This window comes from Epinephelus lanceolatus, chromosome 14, assembly GCF_041903045.1.
Source record: "Epinephelus lanceolatus isolate andai-2023 chromosome 14, ASM4190304v1, whole genome shotgun sequence".
Taxonomy (NCBI): Eukaryota; Metazoa; Chordata; class Actinopteri; order Perciformes; family Serranidae; genus Epinephelus; species Epinephelus lanceolatus.
Window position 1 is genome coordinate 2,231,235 of NC_135747.1, and position 27,424 is coordinate 2,258,658.

Genomic DNA, 27,424 nt, shown 5'->3' on the forward strand with positions numbered 1-27,424 from the left:
ATCGTCCAACTAAACGCAAACCGGATGGGATGGCATGTCGCTGCAGGATGCTGTGGTAGCCATGCTGGTTCAGTGTGCCTTCAATTTTGAATAAATCCCCAACAGTGTCACCAGCAAAACACCCCCACACCATCACACCTCCTCCTCCACGCTTCACAGTGGGAACCAGGCATGTGGAATCCATCCGTTCACCTTTTCTGCGTCTCGCAAAGACACGGCGGTTGGAACCAAAGATCTCAAATTTGGACTCATCAGACCAAAGCACAGATTTCCACTAGTCTAATGTCCATTCCTTGTGTTTCTTGGCCCAAACAAATCTCTTCTGCTTGTTGCCTCTCCTTAGCAGTGGTTTCCTAGCAGCTATTTGACCATGAAGGCCTGATTCGCGCAGTCTCCTCTTAACAGTTGTTCTAGAGATGGGTCTGCTGCTAGAACTCTGTGTGGCATTCATCTGGTCTCTGATCTGAGCTGCTGTTAACTTGCCATTTCTGAGGCTGGTGACTCGGATGAACTTATCCTCAGAAGCAGAGGTGACTCTTGGTCTTCCTTTCCTGGGTCGGTCCTCATGTGTGCCAGTTTCGTTGTAGTGCTTGATGGTTTTTGCGACTCCACTTGGGGACACATTTAAAGTTTTTGCAATTTTCCGGACTGACTGACCTTCATTTCTTAAAGTAATGATGGCCACTCATTTTTCTTTAGTTAGCTGATTGGTTCTTGCCATAATATGAATTTTAACAGTTGTCCAATAGGGCTGTCGGCTGTGTATTAACCTGACTTCTGCACAACACAACTGATGGTCCCAACCTCATTGATAAAGCAAGAAATTCCACTAATTAACCCTGATAAGGCACACCTGTGAAGTGGAAACCATTTCAGGTGACTACCTCTTGAAGCTCATGGAGAGAATGCCAAGAGTGTGCAAAGCAGTAATCAGAGCAAAGGGTGGCTATTTTGAAGAAACTAGAATATAAAACATGTTTTCAGTTATTTCACCTTTTTTTGTTAAGTACATAACTCCACATGTGTTCATTCATAGTTTTGATGCCTTCAGTGAGAATCTACAATGTAAATAGTCATGAAAATAAAGAAAACGCATTGAATGAGAAGGTGTGTCCAAACTTTTGGCCTGTACTGTATATATATATATACATATATATATATATATAAAAAAATATTCATATATATATATATATATATATATATATATATATATATATATAAATATTATATATATACATACATATATATATATATATCCCACGGTAATAAGAAAAAAACATTAAAAAAAAACAACAACACATATTGGCCATTTTTACAGTTTATTCATTTGACACTGTCAGGGACCTCAGTAGCGTGTGGAAGATCCATACGCAGCCACAACAGCTTGGCACCTCCTCCTCATGCTGGTCACATTTCGCTGTGGGGTGGCATCCCATTCCTCAACCAGGAGTTGTTGAAGGTCAACCAGCTGATCCCACAAGTGTTCAATTTGGTTGAGGTTTGGACTCCAATCGGGTGCCATACACCTGTGACTGACACACACCTAGCAGCACTTGAAGCTCCGAACAAGTGTGAATACCAACAGGAGAATGTTGCAGGGGATTTTGGCACATTGTTTTGGGGCGTTACCCACATGTTTAGATGTGTTGCTCATTCCACTAATGCATGATCCTTACAAGTTGTACCTCGTTGTAAAGGTGACTAATCAGGCTTTCCAACAATATAAAATACAACACCACTTGGTATAATTAAAGGGGAGAAGTAATTGACTGAAATAACATTTCCAAACCTTTTTTGAGGAGTTAAGTATAATGTGTGTGTATATTCTGGCGGTAGGCACTCATATATGGACTGACTGAGCTCAAGGGGCTATCCTCACAGGAGGCTGACCAGGCCTATCTGTCTGGTCCAGTTTATGATTAAAGGTAAGGGTGGATAATTACATTTTCAAATGCAATCTGAAGTAAAATATCAACTTGGCAATCATTGTGTTCTCTGTTACCAATTTAGTGAAGTGGAAGACTTCATACAGAAGCTTGCAAAGAGAAGGAAGATCGAGGAATTGAATTTCCATTAAAAATGGGAAGAAAAATAAACTTGTCTCTCTGACTTTTTATTTCTTATTGATTGTTTTTTGTACATTTTTATATATTTATACATGTTCAGTTTAATATTTTTAATCTGTCCCCACAGTAATCCTTGTGTTTTATGTTTTTGTAATCTTTAATATCTGGTGAGGAGTCAGTCAGCTCAGATTTATTTAAGAGTAATTAAATTACTTTTTACTCCTTCAAAAAGTAATCACAGTTCTGATCTGTTTACTTATTTCACAAGTAATCAGTTACATTACTAGTTACTCCATTCCCTCAAAAAATAAATAATAATAAACAACACAGAACAAACTCTAGCAGCACAGTGGAGCGTCCCGACACTGTGTAGCCCAGGATGGGTGTTTAAGTGTGGGTGAGAGGAGCAGAGAAGACCACGGAGGTCAGGCGGGGCGGGCCAACACTGCGTTACTGGCAATGGTAATGAACCTGGGCTTGTAACTATAATCTAATTAGGCCTACTATTACTAATTAATTTCTCCTATTTTTGATAATCAAATTACAGTAATGTGTTACTAAATAACGAGTTACTGCTCAACACTGATTATAACTATTTAATAAAAAAGTAGTATTTGGGTACAACAAAAAGTAAAAATAAAAATAAAGGTAATTGCAGCCTCTGCTCGGCAAATTAAACGGTCCTAAAACTGCGGTCCTCAAACTGCAGCCTCCATTATTGCAGCCTCCGCTCGGTAGGTGGTGCTGTGACGAAAACTGAAGGGCCCTAGAACTGCGGTCCTGAAACTGCGGTCCTGAGACTGCAGCTTCTGGTACTGCAGCTTTCCATTATTGCATTGAATAGCAGACTATGCTGTTTATTTAAGTCCACATCCATACTTTGATAATACACACTCATACACTTAACTCTTAGCACCATGGCTGTATAAATACCTCAGTGTGGACAGCTCCAGTGGGCCATGCCACACTCCTTCTGTTAAGTGCAGAATCCTGTACCTACATGTCTCTTTGGCTCTACCATATGATCACTTAAAATATCAAAAATATCAATACTATAGATATTATGCTTTCATATAAAAGACTGAGCCTAGCAATCAATAGAATCAATACCAAAACAGTGATTAGTTTCTCTCTTCTATATCTTATCAATTTGTTTGCACAGACAGTTTGACTCTTGAAATACAATGTTCCGTTGTTGTGAACACATCTAGTGCTTTTGTGTTGTCTCAAACAACATATGCATTGCACATGCGAAGCACACAGCATTGTGCACCGTAACTAGTTTTAGGAAAACCAGAATTACCATCTTGCAGTTGTATACCTCTGCAAACTAATCAAGTTTCTGTGAAAACATGGATGCTTCACACACATCTTCCCCCCAACAGCACAGAAGATCTATACAAATAGCACAATTTCAAGATAAGTGTCACCAATACAGTATCTGACCATATGTCTTCTCTTCTGTTCTGACATATGATGTAGTAGTAGTAGTAGTATGAAGTAATGGCCAGATAAGGTTTTTTGCAGAACTTTATGATGGCACAGTAAAGTTCACCTTTGACCTTTTGGATATAAAATGCAATTACTTCATCATTATATCCTATTAAACATTTTTTTAAGTTTTTTCATAATTAGTGTATGTATTCTTGAGTTACTCTGGAGCTCTAACTTAAAAGAAGGGAGGAGGAGGGAAATGCCTCAACATCTAGACCTCTGACACAGAGACAGAGTTCACTGGCAGAGTCTGTTCACAGAGGCTCACGCCTGGGATCCACTGGCGTTTTATGTGTCCGCCGTGATGCTTATGCCTATTCATTTCCTATGGATCGCGTCAAACCATTGCTGACGTCCCTGCAAAGCATTTTGGGTAGGCGTCGCGGCCGTTTGAGCAGCTCCAGCGCACCCAAAAGTTGACCGCGACTCAACTTTATGCAAATTAACCCGTCAGACGCGAGGACACTATCCAATGGGGAGCAAGCTCGGTGGTGGTCTGTCGTGACGTTTCATTTACTTTCCCTCTATGGAACAACATGGCAATGGAAGATAAGCTAATCGTAGCAGTGGTGAGAGCTTTCCTATAGTAGCCGCGTCCATCTGTATTTCCGCATATTTCTGGGCTCTGCCTCCAAAGCGTCCTTTTCAGGGTAGGCGTCGCGTCCGGCAACGAATCTCTGTGACGCCAGTGGATCTGAGGCGTCAGACAGGAGTATCCAGGTAGGCCATATCAAAGTGAAATTAATGGTCTAGTTAAATCAGATCTTCAGCACTGGTTCATGTTTTCAAACTGTATTTGGTCATCATTAGCTATTACTTTAGCAGACTGATTATTCACCTCATAAATCACGACACACTGCTTTACCCTTAATGAAAGTACGTAAGCCACTTTTATTTATGTATCCTATCGATATTGGTATCGATATTGATATCAGCGATTCTGGCCCTGAATTACTTGGTATTGGCTCAAAACCAAATTTTGTGGCATCACCCACCCCTAACAGTAACGTCCGCACCGAGGAGTAATGCGGGACTGTTGCAGAATTTGTTGCATTAAAACTCAAGCAAGAATCAATAGTTCACTGTTTCTCGTTATCTTTAAAGTCATTCCTGCTGATGATGTCTAACAGTCCCATCTAACTGAAGCCTGCAAATCAACTCTTCTCCATGGCCTCTGCGTTTTTCAGCCTGTCCCTCTTCGTTCTATCTCTCCCCTGCTGTGGTGTCAGGCTGTTGGCTGCAGCTACTCCCTGCTGCCTCCAGTGGGCGCCCTTCTTCCAGAGTCCTGTTGTCTGCAATGATGCTGACCTGGTCGTAGATCTCCTCTGGTGGATGGGAGTTCTGCATGATTAAGTACAGTGACGAGTTGGGGGGTGCCAGTAGGTACTAGGGGGCAGAAAGGAAAGTGATTGAGGTTTTTGGTAAATACCTGGGTAAAGACTCTAATAGAAGGGAAAACACTTCCATGACTCTTGCTGCACACATGCATACAATGGAAATCCTTATTTCAGTTTTATGGACATGCAAGTAGATCTCATTTTGTTGCTTGCCACACACACCAAGACCTGACAGGGTATGATGATGAATTAAACATTACAGACAACCCTGTACACACAAATCCATGCAGACATATAAACATACAAACCTCTTCAAAGTGCTGAGGCAGCACATATTTTGGATGAAGACATTTTTTCCGATACACCACTGCAACCACCACCAGAGCCACCCCCGCTACCATAGCGACAAACATCCCAACAGCTACCACCCACGGAGCCTCTTCATCTGCAAAACAATGAGACCAAGAACAGCATGAGTAATAAGTACGTTTCTAATTTTAATGTATTTGTTGTCAAGCCCTGGAGCATTTTGATTGGAATCAGTCACTGTGAAAGTCAACACACATGCCAACTAGTGACGGTTTTGTCCACACCCACTTACAGAGAATATCAAAATTGAAGATGCTTTGCATACTTAGCCTTTTTTTTCAACTATTGATGAAATTCAACACCTCCTGCAAAGTGTTTTACATTCACCTCTAATGACAGAGAGGGTTTGGACAAATTATTAGAAACACCACTGACTTTATTAACAACAATAATAATAATAATAATAATAATAATAATAATAATGAATCGGTTTTATATAGCGCTTTTCTAGGTACTCAAAGACGCTTTACAAAAGAATACGCACAGAAACAGGCACTCAAACAAAACACTCAAACAAAGGACACTCAAACAAAAGGCAGGTAAACAACACTATAACAAAGGGACAACATATTGAGAGAAAGAGCGGGTGGAGGATGACGAGGGAGGATTTTCAGATGCTGTAGGTGATCCTGAAGAGATGGGATTTAAGCTGACTCTTGAATCAGGGGAGTGTATCAGAGTTCCGGATGGCCAGGGGCAGGGAGTTCCAGAGAGTAGGGGCGGCGATGGTGAATGCTCTGTCCCCCAGGGTGCGGTACTTGGTCTTGGTGGTGGGGGTGAGAAGGTTGGCATCGGCGGAGCGGAGGCGGCAAGTGGGGGAATGGCGATGGAGGAGATCGGTCAGGTATGAGGGTGCAAGGTTGTTTAGGGCTTTGTAGGTGGTGAGGAGGATCTTGAAGTTGATGCGTTGTTTTATGGGAAGCCAGTGAAGTTGACGGAGGATGGGAGTGATGTGTTCTCTGGAGGGGGAGTGAGTGAGCAATCGGGCAGCCGAGTTTTGAACATATTGCAGTTTTTGATGAACAGTGGTGAGGAGGCCATACAGGATGCTATTGCAATAGTCGAGTCTGGAGGTGATGAAGGCGTGGATGAGTGTTTCGGTGGCTGAGGGGGCAAAGGTGTGCAATGTTCGGAGGTGGAAGAAAGATGTTTTGGTGACGTGGTTGATGTGTGATTTGAAGGAGAGTGTGGGGTCCATGATGATGCCGAGGTTTTTGACCAGGGGGGAGGGAGTGACAGAGTGACCATCGATGCAGAGTGAGAAGTCCTGGGAGGTGGGGAGGATGGATTTTGGGCCAAAGATGATAATTTCCATTTTATTGCTGTTGAGTTTTAGGAAGTTGTGGTTCATCCAGGTTTTGATGTCGGTGAGACAGTCGGTGAGGGTAGAGAGAATGGCAGGAGTAATGGCTTTGGTGGTGATGTAAAGCTGGGTATCATCGGCATAACAGTGAAAGTGAAGACCATGGCGGCAGATGATGTGACCTAGTGGGAGCATGTAGAGAATGAAGAGGATCGGGCCAAGCACTGAGCCTTGAGGGATTCCGTGTGAGACAGGGGTGGTGTGGGATTTGTGGTTGTTGATGGAGATGTAGTGGAATCTTTCAGACAGGTAGGAGGTGAACCAGGAGAGGGCGGAGTCAATGATGCCAATGGATTTCAGACAGCTGAGGAGGATGGAGTGATTGATGGTGTCGAAGGCAGCACTGAGGTCGAAGAGGAGGAGAATGGTGAGGGAGCCGGAATCAGAGGCGAGTAAAAGGTCGTTTGTAACTTTTGCAGTCCACTTCAGCATCAGCACTAACTGTGGCCTCTGAAGGTGCCATCAAATGAAATTGAAAACAGTAAACAATAACAAAAAAATTAGAAGCCTCACAGATGTAGGACTTTATTAAATTGCTGCTATTCAGTATATGGCTCTGATATTAAACAATAAAAATACATTTTCCAGCAAGTTCCACTTTTAAACCAGCTCAGTGGCCTTGTGGTAGAGTGTCCGCCCTGAGACTGGGAGGTCGTGGGTTAGATCCCCGGCCGGGTCATACCAAAGACTATAAAAATGGGACCCATTGCCTCCCTGCTTGGCACTCAGCATCAGGGGTTGGAATTGGGGGGTTAGATCACCACATGATTCCCGAGCGTGGCACCGCTGCTGCTCACCACTCCCTCAGGGGATGGGTCAAATGCGGAGAACAAATTTCACACACTCAGGTGTGTGACAATCAGTGGAACTTTACCTTTACTTTAAAGAGGACCTATTATGCTTTTCATTTTTGTGTCTTAAGACCCTTACACACTAAGCTGACAGTCGGCAGTTGGTCAACGTTGGGCCATCAGATAGCATTTGTGGTCTTCATCGCTGTGGTGTGTCCTGCACCGTTGGCCCTAGTCAGCAGAAGTCGGCTTTTTTTCCACTGATACAGCATGCTGAATTGGCACTGGTGACTGTGGAGCCCATCAGTGAGAGAAGTCACTCTGATTAGCAGTTCAGCTCAGCGCACAAGTAGCGAAAGGCATCAAACAACTGATGTCCAGTAGGGGTGGGAATCTCTAGGCACCTCACAATTCGATTCAGTTCCGATTCTGAGGGCAACGATTTCGATTATAAAACGATTCTGGATTCTAAAACGAGCCAATAAGAAAATTTACACTAGATATTGAAAAAAATTATTGTAATAAAACTGGGAATACATATCCAGTGCATACAAACGCTATTACTTACTGTGGTTGAGATGACTACACTCCACCAGTCTCATCCGGTCCATCCTCCTCATCCACAAATCTCAACGGGACTCTCCTGTCCCTTGTCGGCCTCCTCGACATTTCTCCTCCAGTATTTACAAAACTATAACTGACTATAACTATCTATGAACTATAAAAACACGGACTATTGCAAAAAAGATGAACGATGGCAAAACTACTAACTATGGTGAAAACACGACGAAAACACGGCAAAAACACTCAAAAACATGGCATAAAAAAACTCAGAAGCTCTGAAAAAACCACAAATACTATTATTTACAACACTAAATATTACTTACAAAGAAAACGCCACCCAAACGCCACTAAAACTAACCAAAACTCTGCTAAAACACCACTAAATCACTCCATCTTGCACTCTCATCAGCTGTCACTCTCCTCCTGCTGTGCTCACTTCCCTCCCCTCCTCCACAGGTAATGACATCTCTACTGTAATGTATATCACTGGAAAGCTCCGCTTCTCAGCTTTCAGAATCCGTAATCCAAATTACGTCGATAGCGTGAATGGTCGAGGAGTTACGGCAATTTGAAAAATAAATATAAAAATAAAATTAAAATCGATTATGAGTTTCCCACATCGATGCTCACATCGCTCAAGACAGAATCTCGATGCATCTAAAAATCGATTTTTTCCCCCACCCCTAATGTCCAGAGGGAGCGAGACCAAAACAAACTTGTTCCATAAAGTCAGATTATTTTTCAATAGTCGTTGAGCTCTTCAGCAGAAACGATTCCTGATGATTTGTGTTAGAAATATGCTCTGCTCTTTCAACATTGCATTGTGCTAACTGGCTAACTAACATCGAGACAGTTACCCTTTTTGAATGACAAATACAGGCTACCACAATCTATTGGTATAGATAGTTATTTCTTCTCATACAGGCGCAGACTGTACATGCCAGTTGGCCATCTGCTGTAGTCTTTGTGGTGTGCTCATGTGCAACTTTTTGGCATGGTGATGTTAGGTGATGGACCTTCATCGTCCGTAGTTCTCTGAAGTTGGTTTGATGTTTCTGGGCCCCAAAACTGACTTGACTTTTGAAGTGCATCACGTTCTGTAGAACAGGTTCTCCTTTAAAGAGTTTGGAGGCTGTTTCCAAAGTCACACTCTCACTCATTCACTTTTCCCTATACAAAAGACACGGGCTACTTTACACTATAGTGGACTTCATCATTACGTGTCATCACTGATAGCTTTGGTGTTGTGTGGCTGTAACAGTCTCATCTATCAAATGTGACACATTCATAGACTATAAAATAATAGATGTCATTACTGTGACATAAGCCATTGATTTGTGGACTGATGCTTTGAAGCCTCGAGTTTTGCTGTAAAAAAAAGTCACCTTCAGTATGATACTTTTAGTAGCTTATAGTGACCTTTATGAAACTTTATTAATCGTGTTCTTCTCAACTTAAACAGAACATGTCAGGCACTTTTACGGACTAAATCTCTACTTGCAGGCTCTCATGTCTCCTGCATGCTACCATGATGTGCAGATCAAATCCTCTCAGGTGGCGGTGAAAGTGGAGATGGATATAAGGTTCTAAGCTGCTACAGTCTATTCCTGAGGACTTGTCCATAGACGCCTGGCTGGCAGCATCCTGGAAACAGACTTGGGAGACAGCTGGGCCCTCCTGCTTCCACTGATACATCCAGGACCCAGGTGGCGGTGTAAAAGGAGAGGACCTACCTCGCCATCCATGGACCTCGCTGAACCGTCTACGCACTGGGGTCGGCCGCTTCAAGTCATCTCTGAAGAAGTGGGGCCTTTTGGACAGTGCGGCATGCGAGTGTGGCAAGTCTGAACAGAATGCCGAGCACATAATCACCGGCTGCCCCCTATACAGCCCACCCTCAGAATCTGACCTCTTCGACTTGGGACCGGAGACGAGGGTGTGGTTGCACGACGTGGAGTTGGCCATCTGATGATACACGAAAGAAAGAAAGAATGGTCTCATTTTGTTACCTACAGCATCAGGGCTATGATTAGTTATCTGTTTTTTCTTTTTAGTGGATAAGCTGACGCTGTTGGAGGGAAGCATTGTTTTGTTTTTTGGTTAACACTAGTGTCTATGCTCCAGTTAACTGTATTGTTTTTTGCAAGTAGTGCTTTTGCCTTTTGACAAGCCTTTGCTGGTGAAAGCTAGAGTTAGCGCTCCTTGTTCCCAGCAAATGGTGAATATATCTATATATCTATATAGCTACAGTGCCCTCCAAAAGTATTGGAACAGTGAGGCCAATTCCTTTATTTTTGTTGTAGACTGAAAATATTTGGGTTTGACATCAAAAGATGAATATGGGACAAGAGATCAACATTTCAGCTTTCATTTCCAGGTATTTACATCTGGATCTGATACACAACTTAGAAGATAGCACCTTTTGTTTGAACCCACCCATTTTTCATGAGAGCAAAAGTATTGGAACATGTGACTGACAGGTGTGTTTTGTTGCCCAGGTGTCTCCCAATTACATTGATTATTCAAACAATAAATAGCACTGGATGTCTGAGCTCAGTTTCAGATTGGGTACGATAGGTTTTGTCTGTGCAGACTGCATTTAGAGGTGGAACCAACATGAAAACCAGAGAGCTGTCTATGGGTGAAAAAGAAGCAATTGTGAATCTGAGAGAAGATGGACAATCAATCAGAGCCATTGCACAAACATTGCCCATAGCCAGTACAACCATTTGGAATGTCCTGAAGAAGAAAGAAACCACTGGTGTACTAAGCAACAGACGTCGAACAGGTAGACCAAGGAAGACATCAGCAGTTGATGACAGAAACATATTGAGAGCTGTAAAGAAAGACCCTAAAACAACTGTTAGTGAGATCAGCAACAACCTCCAGAGGGCAGGAGTGAAGGTATCACAATCTACTGTTCGCAGAAGACTTCATGAACAAAAGTACAGAGGCTACACCAGATGATGCAAACCACTCATTAGCAAGAAGAATAGGAAGGCCAGGCTGGAATTTGCCAAAAGGTACAGAGATGAGCCTCAAAAATTCTGGGAAAAAGTTTTATGGACTGAAGATTAACTTTTTCCAAAGTGATGGAAAGGCGAAAGTTTGGAGAAAGAAAGGATCTGCTCATGATCCCAAACATACAAGCTCATCTGTGAAACACAGTGGAGGTAATGTCATGGCTTGGGCTTGCATGGCTTCTTCTGGGACGGGCTCTTTCATCTTCATTGATGATGTAACACATGATGGCAGCAGCAAAATGAACTCAGAAGTCTACAGAAACATTTTGTCTGCTAATTTAAAGAAAGATGCAACCAAACTGATTGGGAGATCCTTCATCATGCAGCAAGATAACAACCCAAAACACACTGCCAAAACAACAAAGGAGTTCATCAGGGGCAAGAAGTGGAAGATTTTAGACTGGCCAAGTCAGTCTCCAGACTTAAACCCAATAGAGCATGCATTTTACCTGCTGAAGAGGAGACTGAAGGGAGTAACCCCCCAAAACAAACAACAACTGAAAGAGACTGCGGTGAAAGCCTGGAAAAGCATCACAAAAGAAGAATGCAAAAGTTTGGTGATGTCAATGGGTCACAGGCTTGATGCAGTTATTGAAAGCAAAGGATTTGCAACTAAATATTAAGTCTCATTCACTTTAATCTATTTTAAGTTTATATGTTCCAATACTTTTGCTCACCTAAAAATTTTGTGTTCCATTACAAATAATTCTATCTTCTAAGTTGTGTATCAGATCCAGATGTAAATACCTGGAAATAAAAGCTGAAATGTTGATCTCGTCTCATATTCATCTTTTCATGTCAAACCCAAATGTTTTCAGTCTACAACAAAAGTAAACGAATTGGACTTACTGTTCCAATACTTTTGGAGGGCGCTGTATATCCATATCTGTATATACACGATTTACAGCAGTCGATTTTCTGTGGTTGTGTTGTTTATTAAGCCTCTGCTAGTATAGGCAGCGTACACGCCTCCTCCCTCCAGCATACGGTATCTGTACTCCAGATTACCAGCTAACTGCAGCGTTCATGCTCAGGTTATCTGCAGTGTTTTTCTCTACACTCTCTTGGGATTTTGCCTCTGCTGGTATAGGCAGCGTATGCGCTCCCTCCCTCCAGCATACAGTTTCTATACTCCAGCTAACCGCAGCGTTCGCGCTCAGGTTATCTGCAGCTTGGACAGGTGCGCATTAGCCGGTGTGGTAGTGTTCCTCCAGTGCCACCATGATGGATAACTCCCATTACTGCACTTCCTGTGGGGCTCTTCTGCAGCCAGATGATGGCTATGGTCTCTGCCCTACGTGCCTTGCACCTGAAGGAGGCACTCTCTGAAAATCCTTGTATGAATTGCAGCTACATACCCCGGGCAGTGAGGGCTGCCAGACTGGCAGAGCTGGAACACCCAGAGGGTGAAGGTGACCTCCCACCATCAGGCCAATTGTTTCCACCCCAACATCGACCCTCTAAGCATCGGGCTGAGGCCACTGCAACTGCGTCCTCCAGAAAAAAGACAAAGACTGGCTACGGCAGACTTTCATCAAAGGTGGATCAGCTGTCTGCTGAGTTAGTTCAGATAAGGTCCATTCTAAGGGCCCGCAAGCCTGCTGTCCCTTCGGAGGAGGATGAGGTGCTCACTCCTCCAATGCCAGAACTGGTTCCAGAGGATGATGCGCTCTCCCTGGCAGCTTCGGCTGCTCACTTCCGTCATTATGGGGAAGATACAGGGGATGGGGTCTCCCAGGCCTCAGAGCCAGGCTCCCACTCCTCAGCGCAGAGTTCACTGGCTGAGAGGGAAGACAGCTCCATGCGTGATCATGCATCATGCGTGATCATGCGCATGGCCCTAGATAGATGGCCCCAGACGCAGGCCAGCCTCCACCGCCTTTGCTGTTCCCCACTCTGAGGCCTACCTGAAGGAATTGCAGGCCTGTTGGAGAGACACTAGAGCTTGCTTCCCTCTCTCTGCTGATGGTCGAACCCTGGCAGCTATGCACGATGCAGCAAGAGGGGGCCTGGATCGCATGCTGGCTATCGAGCCTACCATCACATCCCTCACGTATAATTTAAACTCGTCACCAAGTCTGGCTTTCACAATCGAATTTGACGGAAGTGTCTAGGAGAACTCTCCATAGTCTCCCTGTGGAGCCAGGAGAGATATGTGGTCGAGCGGCGCAGGAACCTGGAGCGAACCATCCAGGCTGGACAGACCAGGCAGCAGCTTGCAGGTCTTCGATGTATGCCTCCCCCAACAGGCCTAGGCCTCGGGACAGGCTGTCGGGTATTTCTCCCATCAGCAGCTCAATTACTGGGTTACTCACGCTTCAGACCCGTGGGTGGTTGCCACCTCAGCCCACGGGTACAAGCTTCAATTCCGACGCCAGCCCCCTACATCCAGCCAGGTCAGAATGACCATCATCAGCGACCCGGCAAAAGCCCTGGCGCCATCAAGGCTGTAGATCCCCGTCACACCCCGAGGGTTCTACTCAACATTCTTCCTCGTGTCAAAAAAGACTGGCGGATTTCTTCTAGTCTCAGATTTGAGGGCACTGAACAGGTTTATGAAGGTCATGCCATTCCACATGTTGACCACGGTAAATGTTCTGGGAACTGTTGCCCAGGGAGAATGGTTTACGTCCATAGACATGAAGGACGCTTATTTGCATGTTCCCATTGCCCATCAACACCGGCATTTTCTGCGTTTTGCCTATCGAGGCCGCCACTGGCAGTTCAGCATGCTACCATTCGGGCTCCTCCTCTCCCCAAGGATGTTCACAAGATATGTGGCAGTGGCCCTTGCGCCTCTGCAGGCATGAAGGTTCTTCCATACTTAGACGATTGGCTGATCTGTGCCCCATCCCGGACTGTGCCAAGATACAGAGCGTCTCCTGTCCAACGTGGCTCACCTAGGACTCAAAGTAAATATGGAGAGGAGTTGTCTGGAACCATCTCAGACCACAATTTTCATTGGTGTTGAATTGCACACTGTAACTTTGACAGCTTGTCTGTCCCCCCACCGTGTGGCCGACATCCTGCACCTTCTTCCCCTATTCCAAAGGGGACATCTGTTGCCCTTGGTCACATTTCTTCATCTTTTGGGCAAACTAACATCCGTTTCAGCTGTTGTTCCGCTGGGCTTGCTATCGCTGCGCCCTCTGCAGAGGTGGTTGAACAGCTTCCACTTGGATGCCAGGCAGCACAGGAAGCTCAGGGTGTTGCAGCAGTGTCTCCTCACCCTGGCCCCGTGGAGGGACAGGGCCTACATGACAAGGGGTGTCCCTATGGGCTCCATTCCATCTCGCAGGGAGACTGTCACTACAGATGCCTGCACCTCAGGATGGGTGCAGTGTGGCAGAGCAGGGCGGCTCACGGACGCGGTCTGTGGACGACCGCACAGAACACATCAATGTGCTGGAGTTGCGAGCAGTGCACCTAGCTCTCAAGCACTTCCTGCTGTACCTGAGAGGCAAGCATGTCCTCATACGGTCAGACAACACCTCAACTGTATATCATATCAACCATCAGGGTGGGGCAAGGTCTGCACAGCTGCTGCAGGTGTCACAGGATCTCCTGACCTGGGCAGCCCCCCGCTTGATCAGTCTACGGGCAATATATCTACCGGGAGAGCAGAACCACCTTGCAGACTTCCTCTCCCGTCAAAGGCCTCCATCAGGGGAGTGGTGCCTCCCCCTGGAGGTGGTGCACACCATCTGGAGCCTCTTTGGCAGAGCAGAGGTGGACCTCTTCGCCTCAGAGGCGTCAACCCACTGCCCTCTGTGGTTCTCCTTGGCAGAGACGACCAGCCCTCTAGGCCAGGATGCTCTGGCTCATCATTGGCCAGAGGGTCTTCTCTATGCCTTCCCACCACTTCCTCTGATTCAGCCAGTACTTCAGAGAGTTATTCAGCCCCCTTCTGGCCAGGGAGGACATGGTTTCCTCTGCTGCACCGACTCTGTCGTGGCGTGCCGTGGCGCCTCCCCAACAGGAGAGATCTCCTGTCCCAGCTAGGGGGTTGGATCTGGCAACTGTGTGTGGCTGCTGGAGGGCCTGAACAGCTGCTGAGCAGCTGTGTGGACCCCGTCAGGCATACCATAATGAATGCCAGAGCGCCATCCACTCGTTTGCAGTACAACAGATGGAAGCTATTTTCCAACTGGTGTATGGGTCGGAGTGAAGACCCAATGCATTGCTCTGTGCCTACAATTCTTGAATTCTTGCAGTTCCTCCTAGACAATGGCCGCTTTCCTTCTACTCTGAAGGTGTATGTGGCGGCCATATCGTGTCGACATGCTAGAGTCGACAACGGCACAGTGGGGAGCCACAGTCTGGTGTCCATCTTCTTGAAGGGGGCTCTGAGGGTGCTTCCTCCAAGAGCCAGGAGACCCCCAGCATGAGATCTTCCCCTGGTGCTGGATGCACTATGCAGGCCTCCCTTTGAACCCTTGGCACAGGCAGAGCTGAAGTGGGTGTCATATAAGGCCGCATTCCTCCTTGCCATTCCCTCGGCGAAGCATGTCAGTGAGCTGCATGCTCTGTCAGTGACTCATGTCTGAAATGGAACTCAGATGGATCATCCACAATCCAGCATCTGTCACACTAGATTGTGGATGTCATCCGGTGTGAGGTGCCACTCTACCAGGAGTGTCTCCACATCTTGGGCGGCCCTGAGAGGAGTATCCCTGGAGGACAGTTGTGCTGCTGCCTCATGGGCATCGCCAGACACTTTCTCCAGGTTCTACGGGGTGAATGTTGCCACTCCCCATCCACTGGGCGTGGTCCTCTCACCAGAATCCTCTGATTCTACTCATTGAGGTTCGTAATCTGGATTCCTTGTGACTTTGCTGGTATAAGTCATTCAGTGCTTACAGCACCGCCTCTGAGATGAAATAGAACAAAAGTTACAAAAGTTAAGTTTGACTACGGTCTATGAATCCCGAATGACCGCCAGAGCACTCAGAATCCTCGTGTTCTTGCAAGAAGATTCTGTAGGAAATTATCCTCTGATGTCACCGGAAAATATAGTCTCTTTCGGGTCATCCAGGGGTCACAGGTGACATTGTTGGTATACATACTCGAACTGCGCATGCGCAAAGGGGAATATTAAGTGCTTAAAGCACCGCCTCTGGCGGTCATTCGGGATTTATAGAACCGTAGTTACATTCGTAACTTTAGTTTTATGGCCGGCCACCTGATGTGCTTTTACAAATAAAAGAATAAATAAAAATCCAGCAAAGACTTACCAATGGTGGTGCTCTCACAAACAGCTTTGCTGGGCTGGCTGGGGTTGTGGTTGCTCCCTGTGTTGATTTGGACTTGGACGCAGTACTTGGTCCAGGGGTCCAGGTCACTAAGAACCACCCGGTTTTGCTGCACGTTGCTAATGTTTCTGGCCTGTAACAGGAACAGAGAAGAAGAGGTCAGGTATGGAAATAAAACTAGAATCACCCCCTTATGGTTACATGCCTCTGTAAAATTGTCAAGTTGCAGTTACAGTTTACGTCCATGTCTGTGAAAACATGGATGCAAACATCTTCCCCCTGGGAAGACAATCTATACAATCAGTACAGTTTCAAGATAGGAGTCACCAATTCAGTATTTGACAAAATGTTTCCCCTTCTGTTCCTGAGTCATGACATTATAATGTCACAGTGAAGTTGACCTTTGACCTTTGGATAAACAATGTTATTAAATCCCTCATGGTGTTCTTGATTTCTCCAAAATCTAATCAGTTCATCTTTGAGTCCCGGTCCAAGTGAATGTTTGTGCCAATTTTGACGTTATTCCCTTAGGGCATTCCTGAGATATTGCATTCACAAGAATGGGACGGACGGACAACCCGAAAACATGGTGCTTCTGGCCACGGCTGTCGCCGGCATGGAGGTATAAAAATAAATAAAATACATCACAGCACAGTGACATACAGGACATGGCAAAGATCAATATTATTTGAAACAACAGTATCATATTATGGTAAATGGACCTGCATTTGTATAGCGCCTTTCTAGTCATCTAGTGACCACTCAAAGCGCTTTTTACACTACGAGTCACGTACACCCATTCACACACACATTCATACACTGGTGGCCGAGGCTACCATACAAGGTGCCACCTGCTACTCAGTTTTTTTTTAACACACTCACACACCGATGGAACAGCCATCGGGAGCAATTTGGGGTTCAGTATCTTGCTCAAGGATACTTCGACATGCAGCCTGGAGGAGCCCGGGATTGAACCGCTGATCTTTTGATTGGTGGATGACCCGCTCTACCTCTGAGCCACAGCCGCCACCATGGCATTGTAATGTTACGGCATTGTAAAATTTATTGTTCCATAAGGAGTGTTTTGAGCAGATATCAAAAGCACATTTATGTCCAGATTTCACAAATAATACACAAAAGACTACAAAAAGGCCAAATAATGCATCGACTGTCTATTCATCATTTGGACAATATCTTGACAAATACTAGATGCATTACCATGACATTTGGTACAGATAAGCTAATGTTGGGAACTTTTTTAGGTTTATATTAACTTGGCAAATTCAAACTGTTTGTATGTTATTCATATGGCACAGCATTATTTATGCCATTCATAAGCACCTTGACACTCTGAGCACAGATGTTTTTTGTCATGAATGGTCAAGTGAGAAATCAGATCCCCAAACCTAATGGTTAATAATACTTCGTTGATGAACCACAATGTGTGAGATCCACACCGATATAAAGAGCACTTTGAGCAATGCATCCAACCTTTTCCTTCTGTCCATCTTTCCAGTAGGTGATGTTGTAGGTGGCCAAGTTGTAAACATTCCTGAGTGCAGAGATCTTGAACAGTGGATCTTTAATGCTGACTTCCACAACACCCCCATTCGAGAGGAGAGAGACACTGGGTGGGCCGATGATGGCTGAGGAATGGACAGAGAACAGTTAACAAAGCTTAAGCCTTCAGATAAAAGTAGATGGAGGTTCTGGCATGTCCTCAGTAAAGACAAAAAGGTTTATGATTTAATTAGAAAATTATATAGTTGGGGCGTCGGTGGCTTAGTGGTGGAGCAGGCGCCCCATGTACAAGGCTGTTGCCGCAGCGGCCCGGGTTCGACTCCAGCCTGTGGCCCTTTGCTGCATGTCACTCCCTCTCTCTCTCCCCCCTCTATGCTTGTCTGTCCTGTCAAATAAAGGCTAAAAATGCCCCAAAAAATACCTGTAAGAAGAAAGAAAATGATATAGTTATATTTAACAGTCTTTAGTCATTTTTTTGTCGTCCCTTGTAACAAATGTTTTCCTGTTAACTCACACACATTAAAGAGTGCCACCATTGTCCCTGCGCCCAAAAAAGCCAACCCTGACTGTCTAAATGACTTTCATCCTGTAGCCCTCACCCCAGTAGCAATGAAGTGCTTTGAGCGGCTTGTCATGGAGCACATTAAAGCACGACTCCCTGTCAGCTTAGACCCTCTGCACTTTGCTTATATGGCAAACCGGTCTATGGAGGAACCATACCTTGACTCATCTGGAAGCTAAGAACACCTATGCCAGGATTCTACTCATCGACCTACTCATCGTTATATAAACGCATTAATCAATATGGAAAAATAATCAAAGTGTATCCATACCGACAGTGGAGGAGGGTAACCAAATCCAATGTCCTAAATTAAAAGAGTTGAAATATATTGCCATAATTATTTCTATATCATGCTATACTTCAGAGGGAGATATACTACGTGTCTTGTAACACATTTTTGGTGTGCTATAGCAACCTTAAAGCTTAGATGAGTGTATTCAAATTTAGTTGAACTAAAACAATAATACTAGATACTTGCATTGATCCAAATGTGCAGATTCTCTTTTCTACACAACTAAAACAATAATAAATAAATAAATAAATAGATTAAAAAGAAATGCATTTTTGGAAAAATAATTATAATCAAGGAAAGAATATTGGATCTTTTTCAGTTTAAGCTGCAGATTTGCAAGTTGTAACTGTACTGGACATTTTCAAATCCACCCTCAAAACTAATCTGTTCACCATGGCTTTTTAATTCGATAATCCATCTCATGCCCAGTGTACCATCACACAATTTCTCTGCTTTCTTCTGTTGTTTGTTATAGTTTTGTTGCTTTTCTGTACTGCTTGTGTTGTATTGTACTGTTCTGTTGGTGTAATTGTTTCATTACTATGTACTGTAAAGTGACCTTGGGTTTCTTGAAAGGTGCTATATAAATTAAAGTTATTATTATTATTATTATTATTAATGATTGATGGACAAAGAAAGCAGCAGTAAAGATGAAATTTTAGCTTTAAAAATAGTTTAACAGAGGAGGAGGTCCGGAGATAAAATGTGTTTTTTTAAGATATAGAGGTGAAACGGGCGTAGAGCAGTGGCAGTACACACAGCTGACCAATCTAAAGCATTGGCGAATCACAAGATTTATTACTCAAATACAAGAGACTATTTTTAAGCAGGCAGTAGGAGCAGGTGCTGTGAGATCTGTAAGCCAAAAATACTAGCACGAGTGCTGGAGCGACTGGGTAATAATCCAAGCATTATAGCACCAATTCTTCTGAATTTATTTTCTGGAATACCAGAAGGGGTTGCCACTATAGGTCAACACAACAGAGTGACTGGAGATCTACGGCTGTGCATTGCTGTCAACCCCAGGAAAGTCAAGTGAAAGACAAATAGGAGAGGCCACATAACCGAGGCACCCTGAAGAAGACGGCCCAGAGATACCAGAGTATACTCCCATATAGAAGATATGCATTCATTGATAAGTACGCCAGTGTTGGGATTCACAGGACCACAGATAATTTATCATTTGGTAAAATCATCACTGATTTCAAGGCTTTTTCCTCTGTATGCTCTTTGTCTTCAAACAAAGAGAGCTAAGTGGCACCCCTCTCCACAGGAGGTCTCACCTCACACCTCAGTGAGACTCAAGTCCCAAAACTTGATTGGACAAGACCTTTTACAGTGACATGTGACTCTGTGATGTCACAGGCATCTGTACCAGGTCTGCTCCCTTCCACAGAACTTCCTCTTCTCTTCTCTGCTCCAACCGTGGAGCAGTGCTCTTCTTGCCCCAGCTGTTGAACAGCTAACACCTCTTCCTGTTTGGGCCTGGACAGCAGAGGCCCGAACCCCTGCTCCATAGCCCAAACCACTAAAGGGAGGGCAACTGACCACAGACTCTCTGGCAAACACAAGGTTTGCAAACCAGCTTTCCAGCAACAAGGAACTAAGTGAGTTAGCACCCAGCGTCTAACTCTGCAAGGACCCCGAGCGACCAGCTTCCTCGGATCAGAACCTTTGGAACAAAGGACCCAACAAAGACTGCAGCTGGAGCCATCTTCCCAGCCTTCTTCTGCCAGCTAACAAAGCAGCACCACCGAGTGACTCTTTCCTCCATCCATTCAAGGATCGGTAATGTAACAACTGGGCATAGCTAATCACAGCTTTACAGGCTAAGCAAGACTGTTTGACTTGTTGTATGTGATTTGATGCTGTTTACTGAGTATTGTTGTGATAGATTGCAGTTAGGTCACTGATTAGTTGGCTTCGCCAAAGCTAAGTGTTTAGTTTGCTAATACTGTTCACAAACAGATTCTTGCATGCAACTAAACAATCTCTGCACTAATTCAGACCGTTTGCAGCACACGTCACATTGACACAGACTCATTAACAAACAGGCTTTCAACAGAGCTACATCCAAACAGGCATCTCCAAGTTCCCGCTTCTTTTCCTTTGTCTTTGTCCTGACCACACGGTCAGACAAATACCTCAACCGGAAGCCAGCCTTGATTCGGCCATTTTGGTAGTTCTCTGTTGTCAGCCATTTTGTTTTGTAGGCCAAACGCCTCCTTGATCACCACACCCGCCTTTGTCTTTCTCTTTTCTCTCACACACACACACACAAACACACACCAAGCTTGTATATAGTTAGTTAGAATTTGTGTGTTTTGGTTTGCTTTGCTAATTTGTGAATAAATATAATTCTTTGGAATCATGCCTGCTGTCTGTTTAATGTTGCACAAGGGTGAATGAATAGTCAACCTCTGCTGCGTCAAGAACTCCAAAATCCTTCAGGCATTACCGTTAATTTTGGTTGTTGTTATTAATTTAATTATTAATCAAACTCCAAATTAATAGTTTAGCCTATTTTATGAGACTGCTATCTTTAACTGGCTATCATTTTTCCCTTTACGGGAATGGTGCCCCACGAGGTGATTTAATGTTAATTAAGTCACATTATTTAACATAATTATTAATTATTAATAATAATTATTAATTAATTTAACCCCAACATATTTGGTGCCTCCGTGTGAAGCCTAAGGTGTTGACCCCAACAAATTTCGTGCCACCGTGTGAGGTAAATATATGTTGATTCCCAACATATTTGGTGCCACCGTGTGAGGTAAATATATGTTGATTCCCAACATATTTGGTGCCATCGTGTGAGGTAAATATATGTTGATTCCCAACACCAGAGACTGACAGATAACCAGAAACTTTCAGATAGGAAGGAGTTAGCTTACAACAAGGCTACACGGGGCAAAACAGGGAAAGGAAAGAGGCTCGTTGGACCGCAGGATTTCCTGCTCGAGCTTCGGCTTTTCTCCTCACGCTCAAACTGTTTCTGTGCGCTCGCGGAATTTCTGCTCTCAGATTTCTGCTCTGCGCTTGGATTTTGTTGTGTAACAACCCTATCAAAATCCCCCAACCAACAGAATGCCAGATTTACTGTTGACCAATGAAATGATCCCTGCCTCCTTGTGGGCGCATTCACTTTAGTATTACAGCGTCCCGTTCGGGCGGGTACTCTTTAACCGGGTTCATCCACTCCCACCCTCTTCCCCTGTCGGGAGTTATTTTTCAACAGTCACCGGCTCACTATACATTATCCCTTATACATATATATATATATATACATATATATATATATATATATATATATATATCTATATCTTTAAGCAATATCTCACGAGAGGGAGTGACGTTATACTGTATAACGTCACGACCTCGAGTGTGATATTGCTTTTATACAACAGTTCAACAACAGAAGCTATGTGATGATTGTGAACAGAAAGAGGCACAGTTTATATAGGATGGTGGCATGTATACTGTTACCTAAAATGGTGTCTTGACAAATTTAACTTGACCTTGGGCCAACTAGAATTAGTCTAACTTGTCCATTCATCAGTAAGCCTAGCACTTCTGACGCCATGACGTCTGTCATAACGGAACATGATCCCCAGGGGTCTTGACCAAGTATCCATTGGTTAGTGGAGATGTAAAAATACATACTAACAAAAAGCAAAGTCAAAAATCAAACAAACAAATAAAAACATTTCAATATTTTACTATACCTGTATAGAGTAGAAAGAAATTAGAAACACTTCACAACGTGTATAGTAAAATATTTGTTTTAATGTTTAGGTTGCTGGCATGTATGAAACCTTAATGAACACTTAAAACCATGCATGTCATTTTTTTCTTTTTCTCTTTGCCTCTTTACCTATTTTTTGTTGTAAAAAACATTTATCAACATCCACAATAAACTCAATAAACTATAAAATTAACTCAATAAACACGAAAGTTAAAGTGTCTCTTTTGACAGGCTTATGTGAAAATTACAAATTTTTTCAAAAGAAAAATCTTTTCAACATCTTAATCTAACACCTGAACAGTTAACATGTCTGTCTTTGGACTTTCGGACATATAAGTGTCACAGAAATAAATTAGAGAACAGATAGTTATGAGCAAAAACTCAAAATGGATGTTCCCCTCATCAAAACACATCACTTAAAAGATTTTCCAAAGAGGCCTAAAGTAGTTATCCTCCTTTGAGTGATGGCGAGCCATGCCACTTGTTGTGTGAGCTGCTCTTCTTCCTTTGCCCAGCCAAGTCTTTACATAAGGCAGTGGATTCCACTGCATGCATGGTGGTCCAACTGAGCTGAAGAGGAGGTTTGCCGCATTCTTTGTTGTAAGTTTGCTCCTGTACTCAGTTATGATATTGTTCATGGCACTGAACCCCCGCTCACAGTCTGCATTACTTGCTGACAGTGTGCTCACTGCCACGAGCAACTTCCTCATCTTGTTGGGAATGCTTCTTCCTCCACTGGCCTTGTATTCTATGAATCCAAGGTGTGCCTCTTGTTCATCCAGATGTAGGACATGACACAAAACCCTCACCTCATCTTCTCCATATCGAGGATTGTCGTGGTCCCACTTGACAGGATTAAGGACTGTCATTATGAGCCTATTGTAAGCCTATTTTCTGTTGGATGTGACACTGGCCTGTGCTTTGTTTGCTGTGGTTGTGAAGAGTCTGTCTTTCATACTCTCTGCCACTGCTTGAATGAATTGTGCAGAGTCAATGATGGGAGACTTGCCAACTCTTAACTGTTCTCCCTTAAATTTCATCACTTCCTCTGCCTGGGTAGCTTCAACTGCATGTTGTCCTGAGTATGAACTGAGGCTTTCAATGCGTTTGACATCAGTGTTGAGTAAGGGTTACTTTAAAAGTAATCAAAGTACATTACTGCGTTACTTTTTAAAAAAAAAAATAACCAGTTACTTTACTGCGTTACTCCCTGAGTAAAGTAACTCAATTACTTTAAAAGTACTTCCAACGTTACTCCCTGAGAAATGTAACTCAAGCACTTTGAAAGTACTTTTGAGTATTCTACATTTCCTATTGGGCAATGGACCACAGGGCACTAAGCCTACATTTTTTTGTCTCTAAAATTAAAGTTATGGACCACTTGCCCTTCACTGAGATCCAATTCTCCCATCACAGCTGTCACTTTGACCAGTAGAAACACAGAACGATCTGCTGCCGTAGACAACTGTATGACAACAACACCCCAGCATTTTTAATATTTCCTCTAGGGATGTTACCACACAGAGTAAAAGGGGGAATTGATGGTGTGAAACAGCAGAGGCACTTTGTCAGTCCGCTGAGTTAACGTTACTGTCATTAGCATCAAGCTAGCAAACAATGGTACATCCTCACGGTCGGACATAAAGTAATAACATTAACAAATAGTGGCAGGGCTTTTACTCACCACAACTGCAGAGGCTCCCAGCTTCATTTGAAACAAACTACATTATAGATGGTCCGTTATTTATTAATCCCTCTGTGTGTTTATATATTTACTTTTTAACCGCTCCGTTGTCTTTATAAAGTTAACATATCGCACCGTCATTTCAAACTCAACACTTGTTTCAAATTAAAAGCCCCTTATAACCTCGGCTGAGAGAATCCCTCCATTTTCTAAATAGGCCTTTATTCTGAAACATTTGTCAGAACTTCCTGTGAAAGATACAGTAGCTGGACAGTTTACGTATGGCGCTTCAAATGTAGCTCCTGCCATCTGCTGACGTTTTTAGGTGACTACAACAACATGTCGGCTGGCACATGAACAGACACAGTGACTCAAATAATAGTGAAAGTAATAAAAATAGGACAAGAATAACCCGATGACATCACACACGTCGTGAAAGACGACCGGGGATAATTGGTGAGTACCAGCGTGTAGCGTGTAGGCCTACCAGGCATAATGCAAGTCCTGAGTCTGAAATATGTCTGTCAGCGAGTCCTACTCCACCTATTTAGACTCCACCGTAGACAATGGCAGCATTTCTCCGACCACGTAGTGAGCCACAAGCTCCGTGGCTTCTTTCAGACTGATAGGTTTAACGTTATCTCCGTTATTAGAACCAAACAACAGCCATTGCTGTTACTTTGTAACGCGTTATACCCAACTCTGTTTGACATACATTGTCAAGATTTCATGGGCCTTTGGGAGCGTTGTCTCCCTGTTTTGAAGAACCTCTGACAACTTCTTCAGTCCAGTCAGGACATCTGCCATCAGTGCAAGACTTTTCAGGAAGTTTACAGAGCACAGCTTAGATAGCAGACCTTTGAATTTGGCCCTCTCTCTACTGTCCCTTGTCTTATCCTCTGAAGCCCTGTAGAAATGTTGTGCCAGTGCTGGATAAGAGTGCCAAACTGCAGTGATTGCCCTGCATGAAGAAGCTACCCAGCAAACACTGAACATTCTTCCAATCCTTCTCAGTGTGATGTGTAAGTTGTGAACACATTCACGTAGCTCCTGCCTGTTTTTTGGTGACTGGCTATACAATGAATAAAAGCTGTCAAGGAAGGCCTTTTGTTCCCCCCTGTTGCCTCCAGTGCCTCGTCTACAGCAAGCTCCAGTCTGTGATTAAGGCAATGCTTTAATGCCTACCAACACCTGACTTCACTCCAAGCATTGTACTGGCCCCATCACTGCAAAATCCAATGAAGACTTCCCGCAGCAATTCAGTGGTGAAGCCACTCTTGAACAAGCAGTTCATAACCTGTTCTTTGACATGAGCAGCAGACAAGCTATCCAGCTCAATCAGGTCCAATGGAAAGGCAATGGGCTCCATATCTCCATCAACACTAGCTTTCAAAAACATAATTAGTGTTGACTTGTGTCCCACACTGGTTGACTCGTCAGCCAATACTGTGATCTTACACCTATTTTCTATTATCTCACTCAGTAGTTCCTCCTTCATCTGTGATGACACGTGATCAATTATATCAACACAGACAGTTTTGCTCTGCAAAACATGACCTAAATCAGCAGAATTAGCTTGCTGCAGTTCAATCAGGCTCTCAAAGTCTGTGAATGGCTTATTGTTTTTGGCCACATAATATGCTGTCCTGAATACCCTGGCAGTGGCCTCAAATGCAGACTCCTGACTGGTGGCATTCATGTTTAGAAGTATGTCTTTCTTTGCTGTATGAAGAATCTTAATTGCTTCATTATGTGCTGTGGAGTTTCTGTGCTCGTGGATTTTTTTGCCCAGTGATAAAAGCTGGACTTCCCTTGAGCTACCAAATGGGGCTATCTTTCCCTCAGCCCACTGGCTGGCAATACTGACACCACTGGATGCCATGACACCAAGATTCTTCACATCATGGCATGGGGTGCATCCCAGTTTTCCATTTTGAGCATACAACCATTCATTTTTGCTTTTGAACTGTTCATATTGTTCCTTTGTACATATAGAGGGATAAGCAGTAGGCCTAGCATCATCACCTGTGCTTGTTTCTGGGGGTCCTGCAACTGCCACTTCTTTTTCTTGACATTGTGCCTCACTCTGACCCTCAGCTTCCTCCAAATCCTCTTCCCTGGGTGCTGGTATTCTGATTTTCTGTAGTAAATATTCATCTTCAGTCTCACTGTCTTTTCTTTTGAACAAATGAGTCATTTTTCTCTGCATTATGACTTTTCATTCTTTTCATTTGACCAAAAATTATCATTTTGACGTTTTTCTCTCAGTTGACGATATTCAAAAGCAATCACAGATATTTAAATCCCTTGGCACAGCCATCCATAGTGGTTGCCTGGTGGTGCGGCTGGCACTGCGTGGCCAATGGATGCTGGTCTCCCCCATGCCAACCGGCAATAACAACAATAATTAAAGCTGCAAGCAGCTGTGACCGGGCCCTCGCTCTCCCGCGCCAGCGCGGGGGGGCCAGCAGCACGCATCACTGAAGCAGTTATGTGCAAACTCAGAGTAAGTTAACCCTGACGTGGTGTGACGTTTCATCTTCGTACTCCAAGAAAACCCCTATGAGGAGGGGTTTTTGAAATTTTCAAGGGGGACTATAGAGGCATTTTGTCCCCCCCATGGGCGACGGCCCTATCAGATGTAAGAGCTTGCCATTCTTGACCTGTGTATCAATTTCGTGAGGATATGAGGTCGCTAAAGCCATCAAAAAGCCAACTGATTTGGTGGCGAGGGTGGCGCCATCGCGGCCATGCCCCTTGACATAGAGAAAAGCTTTTAATAACTTTTGATCAGCATGGTGTCAGCATGGATGCAGTCAAGTTTGTGTCATCAGTACATGTTATAGTAAAAACTGGTTACTTCCTGTTACCACCAAGGGGCGCTATGAGTAAGGTGGGATATTAACATATCTGGGCGTTCAGGGCGGAGCCATCATCATGTCCAGCAAGTTTGAAGCTGCTGAGATCAAGTATGTGGGCGTGAGGTCCGTTCAAAATTCGATGGCGAGAAAACGAAAAGTCGCCAAAGTTTGTCACGCCCTAGCGGCCACGCCCCTTGACATAGAGAAAAGCTTTTAATAACTTTTGATCAGCATGTTCTCAGGATGATCTGTAGCTAATTTGAAGTCGATCGGACGAAATCCCTAGGAGGAGTTCGTTCAAACATGTCAAAAATTCAAATCAAATTGGCCGACTTCCTGTTGGGTTTACGGAATTGGTCCAAGAGGATTTTTTGTGCGTCTTGGCATGTTCTATGAGCCCACCAGTTTTCATGCATGTAGGTGAAACTCACAGGCAGGGCTCGAGGCGCAAAATTTTCTAGGGGGCACTATGTCGCCATTTGGCCCCGTCCACA

At 44.0% G+C, this 27,424-nt stretch overlaps 1 protein-coding gene across 1 annotated transcript in view; it reads right to left on the bottom strand.

Moving 5' to 3' along the window:
* Window positions 1–1,302: 1,302 nt before the first annotated feature.
* Window positions 1,303–27,424, bottom strand: part of LOC117251233 (interleukin-10 receptor subunit beta-like) — a 64,327-nt gene continuing 38,205 nt past the window's right edge. Inside the window, exons 4-7 of the mRNA XM_033617335.2 lie at window positions 17,751–17,905; window positions 16,242–16,392; window positions 5,206–5,342; window positions 1,303–4,946 (exon numbers count right to left, since the gene is read on the bottom strand). Coding sequence (XP_033473226.1) covers window positions 4,764–4,946; window positions 5,206–5,342; window positions 16,242–16,392; window positions 17,751–17,905 — 626 coding nt within the window. The 3' untranslated portion in view covers window positions 1,303–4,763. The remainder of the gene's footprint in view (window positions 4,947–5,205; window positions 5,343–16,241; window positions 16,393–17,750; window positions 17,906–27,424) is intronic.